At 34.4% G+C, this 10991-nt stretch overlaps 1 protein-coding gene across 1 annotated transcript; it reads left to right on the forward strand.

Annotated features, from left to right (window-relative positions):
• Positions 1 to 10218: 10218 nt before the first annotated feature.
• On the forward strand, positions 10219 to 10770 carry LOC136984141 (RING finger protein 151-like). Its single transcript, XM_067281077.1, has one exon. It carries the CDS (start codon positions 10219 to 10221, stop codon positions 10768 to 10770), a length of 552 nt encoding a protein of 183 aa, XP_067137178.1.
• Positions 10771 to 10991: the final 221 nt, after the last annotated feature.

Raw genomic sequence — 10991 nt, forward strand, 5'->3', positions numbered from 1 at the left:
GTTTCCCCACTTTTCTCTTCCCTCCTCGTCTGAAATTCTTTGCTCTTGTCGTTGGTGTTTTATTAAATATGCTCGTCGTCTTCTGTAAATTAATCAGCTATTTACATATTGTTGGAAGATTTGGTCTTTAACCTACTTTCTCCATAAAATTTTATAGAAAAAGGACGATAAACATTTAGCACCGTCCGTTTTTATCGTTTCGATTCACATCGTGACTACTTTAACTATTATTGCCATCTAGTGGCAGAATATATATATATATATATGCACTGTTTTTATACTGGTGCAACCGAACTCTTAATATACTTAAAATTTTAATGTTTAAGCCTATTTTTTTTTACTTTTTGGCCGGACAACGCCGGACGTATCTGCTAGTTGGGCTGCAATTTGGAAAAATTGTGGACATAAATTCTCACTGTCTTCTATCTGTTCTTCTGCCGTCTGTCGTTCCTTAATATCAAGAAAGGTATTAGATAGATAAAATACGATACCAGATATGGGAAGATTGGATTCAGATGGTTTCGATTAACTATATACGAACTTCCGATACAAACCGGAAGTTACGTTATTTCAATTCAAATATTTTCCCCTCACAGGAGTTAGATAGATGACAGGCACGACTCCATTGCTAACGAAAAAGTGTGATGTACAGGGGAAGACACCACAGTACTAATTTGAGGTGGAAAGCAGGGCCGGATTTACATAGGGACATTTGGAGCCGGTGCCCAGGGCCTCCACAAAACTATGTTTAAACATATTTTTTTTTCCTATTACTGCGACAGCCTAGTGTGGCCTAACCATAAGGGCCACAGGCAAAGAAAACCAAACCCGGGAAAAAAACCTATAAAACATCTGAAAATTTCGGTCCCCTTCAACACGAGTGTCTTATAACTCGGATTTTCGTTAAAAATTTACGAAAAAAATGCGCCCGAATCTGACACAAACATTTGGCGTTGTTAAATAGGACTGTGGAGCAGCGGCGTGCCGTCCATGGAAGATGTGAAAGCACCGCTTCCCTTGTATTTTCTAAAATATAAATACATATTGTGCGATTATTTTCATATTTTAATGTACTTTGAATCAATTAAAATTAATATTTTATCATAACCGCATTACGTATTTTATTATAAATTTCTATACATGTGAAAAACAATGATAAAATTGCTATTGTATATTCTAATATAAATTCGCGTATACGTATTCCCAGTGGAAGCACTGTATTGTCGAATACGGGACGGCTTCCACGGAGAAACCGTGTAAAACAGCCAGATTTTCGCAGATGCACTTTACAGAGCACCAACCTCGCTGGTATGTACTACACACCAAAATATCGTATAACGGTTCCAACGATTCCTTCCAGGGGACCTATTCTGAGTAGTATCGTTAAGCTAACGCATACGATAAAAACCAGTTTCTATCGGAACCACGTGATTCGCGTTTAATCAACTGTGAAAATGCTATTCCGAGCCGCACGTTTCGTTTTCGGTGCCGATAGTCACGTGCGATAACTAAGCTTTTGTTATCGGTCACTCTCGAGCTGCCGTTAGGAACGTAACGAAAGTGAAAACAACATGGCGTCTTTTCGTGTAAGAATGATTTTACTTCACGAGCAATTAGAGAGAGGGGACAGCAGTAACACCGATTAAATTTAATACTCTTTCTTCAACTTCAGTTAATTTTTGATTAACTAAAGGCCCACCTGCTGTTTCAAACGTTGATTTTTTATTTATTATTTTTTTTGCGAGGCTTTACTTTTAATGTTTGCTTTTCAGTCACTCCGTGTCTATGCAAATAATATTTACGTTTAATAAGATGTATTGCATTTGACATTTAATCATAATACTAATTCTAATTTGGTTATAAGGTTTATAGAAGTAGAACTTGTGGCAAAATTAAGTTTGTCATTTTATTCTTAATGAATGAATTAAAAAATACACTAATTACATGAAGTTATATAGAAATATACAAAGAAACTTAGACATACTTTGTATAATTGTAAAATGTTAGCATTATGTAATAATAGATATCTTTATTTTGTAGATTTCGTCTAAGTTTAATGTCGGCTTTAATTCATTAGTTTTAGTAAAAAAAAAAAAAAAAATGCATACCATATACGTAACTTAACAGTAAACTATACACTATACATAAATGACTATCTATCACATAAATTATAATTTTTAAAAACAAATATTTGCTTAACGGATGGGCTGACATAATAGACCCGATAATAGACCCAGACATTTTAAAACAAAACAAAACTATATCACTAGCGCTAGTACACGACAATGTTAACAGCACGTGCTTCGCTTAGAAAATGGCGGGTTGCAGTCACTTGACAAAATACAATGTTAACTAAACTGTGATTGGTTAAAGCGTAATAGCTATCGATAGCATGGAACCCAGATGCATCTCGACCGACTACCGGTAGCGAAACCCACTTAACGTGGAGCACAGAATAGCGATTTGTCTAAGGTTTGTTAACTGCCTTTCGCTAAGGGGACTTATCGAATGTTCCGTGTATCGCTCTCGTTCAGTTATCGGAAGAGCTCAGAATAGGTCCCCAGGGCGGGCACAGCTTCCCTATCATCAAATGTCACCGCACGCCACTACTGTGGAGACGAGTTGGATCCTCTCCTAAGGAATGTAATCAACCCGGTCTTTTTTTTATTTTATTTTTTCAACTCTCCGCTCTATCGGCACTAAGAGGAGCTCTTTTATCCAGCCATTATTATGGATTCGGCCAGACCCACAATAGAGTGAACCGGGTGGTGAGGGACGGGCCCGACATGTCCGGTTGGACCACCTTCCGAAAAATTCCTAGTGATTTCGGATAAACTTGGTTTAAATTTTATAAAGTTAAAGAAAGTAAAAAAAAAAAAATTACGAATCTTTTTATTCACAGGCGGTACTTTTATTTCGACCGATATTTACATTTTTCTGGAACGGAACATTTTGTCCGTTAGGTGGCTGGAAAGATTTGGGCCGGCGTGTCGTGTAATCGTCGAACTTGGAGTTTCGAATCGTCGAATTGCGTTTACGGGAAAATAAACTTTCGAAGAAATACGAATATTTCGAAAATATCGTATCGATCGTTGGGTGGACGTGCGATTCCAAGTTATTAGGCCGTGACCCCGGTAAGCGAGAGGGGCTTTGTTCCGCCGTCGTCGACACATCGGACGTTTCTGATTCGGTGGGTTCTTTCTTTATCATTTTATTCTCTAACTTGACAAAACGTTCGTACACTTCCATTTGTCCTTTCGACGTTTCGCCTGTCGTAATCGCGACCGATGGTTCGATGCGACGTTCCGGATGATCATCATCCTCTTAAGTCGGATTTTCTCCGCCTTATCCGTCGCCGTTCTTAAATGACAAATTGTTCTTGTCTCTGCCGCTCTTTTCATTTGTTAATGTTTTTGGTTAATGTTACCTATGGTTCCAAAATGGCGGCTCGTCTCTGATTCCAGCAAACAGTGGGGACGCACGTTCTAACTGAACCTAACCTATTCTAATAAATTACCATAATTATTACCAACAAAATTATTGGAATAGGTTAGGTTAGAACGTGCGTCCCCACTGTTTCCTTTCTTCTATTTGCTGAAATAAGAGACGAACCGCCATTTTGGAACCATAGATAACATTAACCATGTTTTTTCTGTAGACATTCGAAGTAAGGAAGAATTGTCCTTATTTTCTTTGAAGACCGTTCGTTTGTTCTTTTTCTGCTGCCTTTTTGTGTCCGAGTTTACTTACTCGTGTTCCGCAGATGATTTACGAAGGCTATTTTTTAAATAAGGTCCGTTTTTTAATAAGAAGGAAAATACTGTAAATATCATTAAAATATATTTTTTCCCTATTCTACGTACTTTTATCTACTTTTCTACATAATTTCCATTTTTGTTTAAACATTTGTCATACCGCTCAACAATTTTTTGAATTCCAACTTCAAAGAAATCTGCTGCCTGTGAAGAAGCCGAATCCATGACTGCAGTTTTCACTTTTTCATCGTCGTTGAACCATTGGCCATCAAGGAACTCCTTTAAGTATCGAAACAAGTGAAAATCACTGGGTGCAAGGTCTGGACTGTGTGGGTGATTGTATCGAGTCAAAAATGATAAAGCACTGTCCAATCTTTTTTGTTTTGTGATCGTTAGAAAGCAATCTTGGAACCCACCGAGAACACAATTTTCGATAATTCAGTTTCTTTGAAACAATGGTATACAAAACTGATCTTGAAATATGTGGAAATTCAATTGATAACGTTGAAATCGTGAATCGTTGTCCTCTCGAATTTTGTTATCCAATCACGAACCAAATCTTCGGAAATCGGAGAAGGTCGGCCAGGGTGTGGCTCATCATGCACGTTAACTCGCCCATCCTTGACCATTCTTACCCATTTTCGAACTTTACTGTCACTCATAGCATTATCATCGTAAACTTCACAAGTCTGCGGTGAATTTCCGCTGCTGCCAAGTTTCTTGAACTCAAGATTCGAATAACAGATTGCATCTCACAGTCGGCGGGAGACTCAATTTTCTTAAACATTTTACTTTTCTACAGCTCAGCACACAGACAGACGATATGGCTGCAAATGGTGTCAAAATGCGTGCCAAGCTTGCTTGGATCAGAAGCGCATGCGTACTGCTGTGATTTTCACTCTCATTCACAAACAAACCTTATTTAAAAAATAGCCCTTGTATTTGATTTTATTTTGAAACAATATTTTTTCTGAAATATATTTGTTCGAGAAATGGCTAGGTGGAAATATCCGTGTTGCAAAATATATTTTAGAATGACGAGAGGCAATGGATCCGCTGCTTTCCTGGAGGGAGGCGCAGTGCGGTTCTCCGCCGAGAGGAGAGTCGTTTGTGAAAATCTGGGATGGGGGAACGGTGCCGAGTTGGGCTTAAATTTTCAAATGCAATTCACATGTTTCTGAGTAAAAATACTTGTTTACACTAACAAGGGAACTGTCGGAGTGTCATCTAATAGATTTTAATAAAATTTAGTTAATAATTACGTTAAAAGTATACAAACTCTATGACAAATTTCTAGAATTCACTAAAAGTGTTAATCAGAGTTATTAGCAATCAAATGTCGTACTATTTTATAGTGGTTTAACACGAATATGCAAATTTTTAGAAGTAAAAGGGTCGCGGAGGAAGACGGCGATATTACATTTAGAATAAATGCTGGAATTTTCGGAAATGGGAGAAGAATTAATAAAATTTAGTTTAATTACGTTAAAAGTATACAAACTCTATATCAAATTTGTAATGTTTACTAAAAGTGTTAACACGAATATGCAAATTTTTAGTAGTGAAACGGTCGCGGAGGAAGATGGCGCTATTACATTTATGAATGAATTCTAGTTTTCGAAAATGGAAGAATTAAATGTAAATATTCAAAACATTATAGCAGAATTTAAACGTTTATGTGATAATGTTTGGCCTACAGAAAATATTTGTAGGCCTAATATTTCAGGCGTTGATAAACAGGTAGCCAAACTGCTTTTTAATGCATTTAGCGATATTTTAAGTAGTTATGTAAGTAGAGATGACGAAGAGTTTTGTCAGATGGAAAATAATAATTTGGTTATAGATAGGCCTATTTCAGATAATAAAATAACACGTCTGCTTCTAGAGAAAGAAAATTATAACGCAGACACTGACTGCGAATCAGGATATTCAGATGATGAAAAATTCGATAAAAATATAATCTCAACAAAACGAAAAGAAGAAATTCTTAACTTGCATAAGAAACACCCAAAATGGAAATTACACACATTACAGCGGAAAGGAGCTAAAGAATTAAAACGTTTTAGTGATTTATATAAATGGGAAAAACAATTTAAATCTCGAAAGCATAGAATTGAAACGTTAAAAATCATTAAAGAACATACTAAACAAATGTTTGACGAAGCTCGAGGCAGCTATAAAATTGTTAAAGGAAATCAATTAAAAATATGGGCATTACAGAAATTTCTTCAACTGAATAGTTCAATTAAATTTACAGCTAGTGATTCTTGGGTTGCAAAATTTAAAAAAGAATATAGATTAGTATCTCGAAAGATTACAAAACTTGTAAATAAAACAGAAATAGTGAACGAAAAGGATATTTTAGTAAAAGCTGCGCAATTTCAAACAACAGTAAAAAATTTATTGCCATCTTATTCGCGTAACTTCATATTCGATACGGATCAGTGTGGTTTTTCATACGAAATGATTTCACCAAGAACACTTTCATATAAAGGAGAAAAAAACACTATTGGATTTGCACATTCTCCAAGTAATAAAGTTACGCATTCCTACACTGTTCAATATTTAGTTAATGCTAACGGACAAGTTGTAGGTAATGTATTTATTTGCTTACAAGAGGCTCATGGAACCTTTGGACCTAGAGTTCAAGCATCGCTGTTCAATGCCCCAAACGTAACTGTTACAGCTAGCTCATCTGGCAAATTATCTACAGCAATTATTACAAACTATGTAAAAGACGTATTATCTCCAAATATAACAGAAAACTCTTTATTAATAATTGACTCGTGGAGTGGACAAACAAATATTAATATAAAGACAATCTTCACCCGTGATTACCGGTACATATAAATTCCAATACAGCCTCTTCAACCTTAAAATTCCCGGTACATAAGACGACAGTTAACACATAAACTAACGTTTTCGATTCTCCACCGAGGTCTTCGTCAGGTTCGTTGATCATGGAATGCGAAAAGAATCGAACGGCAATTTACAAGGCTACCAAATCGGGGAAATGTATTAATTTCAAGGAAAGTAACGTATTATCGTGCGCGTGGCGATATGTCTCTGAGATGCATCCACAGTGGTAATCATGTTTTACTCATGTCTATTAAATTTACGTCGTATCATTCGTCATTACGGCACGCGGGGATATTCGATCTTTTTGAATTTCGAAAGCGTTCGATTCTTTTCGCATTCCATGATCAACGAACCTGACGAAGACCTCGGAGGAGGATCGAAAACGTTAGTTTATGTGTTAACTGTCGTCTTATGTACCGGGAATTTTAAGGTTGAAGAGGCTGTATGGGAAATATTAATATTTATAATACAGTATTTCAAACATCTACAAATCAGAATTCATGCGAAATATTAATTATTTCACCAAAGTGTACGTCTATATGCCAACCTTTAGATGTCGGATTTCATAGACAATTAAAACTTTTAGCTAAAGAAATTTTAAATGCTATACAATTATTCTGTAATGATTCTTCGATGAAATTGTTTTGGACAACTAGAAATGGCATTATAAAATTACATTCGATTCTTCATTATCAATTATCTGCGCCAATATTTAATAATTTGATTAAACATGCATGGTTCGCTTCTGGACTCATAAATGAAAAGTGTCAATTCTTAAATGTAAAACAAGTTTGTTTTTCTTTTTTAAACACTGACAGTTTAAATTGTGTCGAGAGTAATTGCGAAAATCTTCGATTTGTTAAATGTGCACGATGCCAACAGATTCTTTGTTTATTTTGCTTTGTTGAAAAATATCATGTAAATAGTTGCCCATCTAATAATTTGTGAATATAATAACTTTTAAATATATCTATTAAAATGTATTTATTTATTACGTTTCGATTGTTCTCTTTACATTTATTCTATCTATACTTTTATATTACATTTCATTGTTAAACTAGTATATATATCTAATCTTTTATAATATTTATTTGCGTTTCCTTATTGAGTTATTGAGTTTCCTATTTGAGTCATTCCTTCTTCCACTCTGTAAATGTAATACAGTGATACCTCTGTTTTCGTAGTGTTTAATACTAAAAAAATTAAGAAATTAATATAAAATGAGTATAAAAAACTAATACAATGGTCTCCGAAACAGAATCGCCATCTAACTGTTTCTGATTGATCGAAATTAATAACAACTGTTCGGCCTCTTCAATTCTTTGCGGTCTCTGTTTCATTACCATATTTACGCCTTTCGCTACATTAGCCTCCCTTTTGCTTCTTTTTTCGCCACAACGAAACTTATCGTGGATGCCGACTTCCCGTACAGTACATGCGACCGATTTCAGCAATCTTAATGCCGGTCACGTATTTTTTAATGATTTCCTTCAACTCGATCGTGTTCCTGGCCTTGTTCGAAGGGCTACTGGCTCTGGAAACTTTCTTTGGTCTAACGATGGAACTAAGAAGAATGGAAGCAATGGAACTGTTTGGCTAGACGCGCGGAGTAATGCTCATACAGCAAAAAACACCGCCACGATGACTTGTGAGCAGAAAAATGCGTGGGTCGCTCTTTGTTTTCGCAAAATTAGCAACGAGATCATGTGGCACTCCGACGAAATCCGAGGCAAATTTTTTGCAAAAAATGACGAAAACCAATGTCAACAAAAATTGAGGTATTACTATATCTTCCTCCGCGACCCTTTCACTACTAAAAATTTTCATATTTGTGTTAAACTACTATAAAATAGTACGACATTTGATTGCTATTAATCCTGATTAACACTTTTAGTAAATATCTACAAATTTAATCATAGAGTTTGTATACTTTTAACATAATTATTAACTAAATTTTATTAAAATCTATTAGATGACACTCCGACAGTTCCCTTGTAAGTTTAATGCCATTTTGAGTTTTAAAAATTGATTTTTTAAAACTCATTTGTGGCTCGAGTGAATGAATTCAAAAATCGGTTAACTCTTGACGACAATATTTGTTCGGCTCATTTGCCGAACTTCATTTAGTATTAAATACGACAGAGTTAAATCATTTATGAGACATGCCCGTGGCGAAAAGCATGAAAAAAGTGCATCTTCTCATTTCTTTTTTTTTCTCCTTGGTCATTGTGTTGGCCAACAAAGCAGTTTTCAAAGATGGCGACCCTACGTTATCTGGTAGGCTAGTTTGTCGAGTAAAAGGGAATTATTTGTAATTTCTTCGGGGTAGTGTTGCAATATTAACTTTATTCAAAATAAGATTACAAATTTGTGTGTGGATACGCATGCTTTCATTGTGTACTACGAAACAAGATTACAAATTTATTTCATAATACACAATAGAAGCATGAGTATCCAACATATAAATGGAGAATTTTCACATTTCATTTAATTGATTCTGGATTTCTCAATCGTCTTTTTCAATTCTTAAGCTTAATGTTTATTAACGAATGTATCATGCTTGTAATGTAAATCGTTAATTTTTCTAAACTAAAATAAACTTTAGAAAGTATTCGAAAGAATCGGAATCGGGAGAAATTTTGATATTGTCCCATCACTAATATAAACACAAATATAGTATAATTGGAAGTTCTAAATTTTTGTGCCCGGGCTCTTTTATAAATTATCTAAATAAGATGTAAATGTTTTATCGTAGATTTTAAATGTGTCTTATATTTAAAATAACGTACGTCTGCAACTGTCGGTTTAAATTTAAACTATTTTCAAAATGTATTCCAATTTAGAATACGTAACCGCTCTAATTGCCGTAGCCAAAGATGGTTTTCTTCAGAGTCGTTAAATAAGGCTTTGAGTAAACTCCTTATTTGGCTTTCTTTGAAAGCCTTAAATAAGGAGTTCACTCATAATTCTTTATATGTGTATAGTGTCAAGAATTTACAAAATTTACTGTATCTTTGAATTATGTTAGACATGACTATTCTATATAATTTCTATAAAAAATTCAAATTTTTTAATATTAAAAACAGTTCTTATTTATATGTGAGCGATTGTTTTCCGTTAGACTTCAAATTTGTTGAATTTTTATTTATTCATAAATTGTTATACAGAATTTTCTGGGATGGAAGAGGAAAGGCTAATGTATAATTAAATTTTATTTTCAGTTTTATTTAACAATTAACTAATGTAGAATACTTTTTATAATGACAAACATGATACGATTTAAATATTTTTTCGTCGGAATTGAACTATAATTAAAGAATATTGTAAACTGTTTACTTGTTTTATTTTTATTCTATTATATTATGATAATTGATATTTACATGAATAATTAATGTTATTAAAAGATCTTTGATCAAATAAATTATTAAAATCGATGCTATTGTAAACTAAAATTCGTCTTTAAAATAGTACCGCTATCAAAAAAGCTGCATATTGAGGAACACTATTTCTTATAACGTTTAAAACATCATAATTTTTAAATATATATGGGAAAATATAATTTCTTATGTTGCAATATAGGTCAACGTCAAATTGGTTTTGAAGCATGGCTCCGCCACTTTCTGCTTACCAAATGGAAAATTTCGATCCTTTTCCGGATGAGGAATTAATTTGTAGTATTTGTCGTTGTGTGTTCTACGATCCAGTGGAATGTCCGTGCCGTCACGTTTACTGCCGAACGTGCATTAGCAATTGGCTAAGACGTCAGAAGACTTGTCCCGTCTGTAGAAAAAGAGCCAGTACTTCCAAACTCCAGACGGTGGTGCCGATAATCAAAAATATGATAATGAAGTTAACTATTTATTGTCCTAATTCCGAACATGGATGCAAACAGAAAATTGCTCTCGAAGCATACGATTCTCATTTGGCTAGTTGTGATTATGAAATAGTGCAGTGTAAAAATACAAATTGCAAAGTGAATTGTATTCGTAAAGATATGCCTAAACACGAACAAAAAGAATGCAAATTTCGAGCCGTAAAATGTCGACGCCGCTGTTCTCTGATGTTACCTATTAGCTCAATTAAATCGCACAGCTGTGTCGAAGAACTGAAAAAAGAACTGAAAGGTATGTTGAAATTTGATTTAAATTTTAAATAAATATTAGTTATATAAAAGTTCATAAAACAGAATTGATTAAAGTTTTATTTAAGGCTGATTTATGCAGACTTGGAGCCATTGTACAATTTAAAAGAGAAAAACAGGCAAAAAAGAACTTTTGGGACCAGAATTTGCACTCATGATGCAGTTTACACTGAAGAGGGAAATGGAGTTCTTGTGTGTTAGGCATGAGAAGTGCAGGAAAGTTCAGTCAGTTGAAC

This window comes from Centruroides vittatus, unplaced genomic scaffold, assembly GCF_030686945.1.
Source record: "Centruroides vittatus isolate TY-2023 unplaced genomic scaffold, ASM3068694v2 contig_904, whole genome shotgun sequence".
Classification (NCBI taxonomy): Eukaryota; Metazoa; Arthropoda; class Arachnida; order Scorpiones; family Buthidae; genus Centruroides; species Centruroides vittatus.

Bases quoted from the DNA above. Each gene is read 5' to 3' on its own strand.
- LOC136984141 (XM_067281077.1), top strand. From the start codon at position 10,219: ATGGCTCCGCCACTTTCTGCTTACCAAATGGAAAATTTCGATCCTTTT.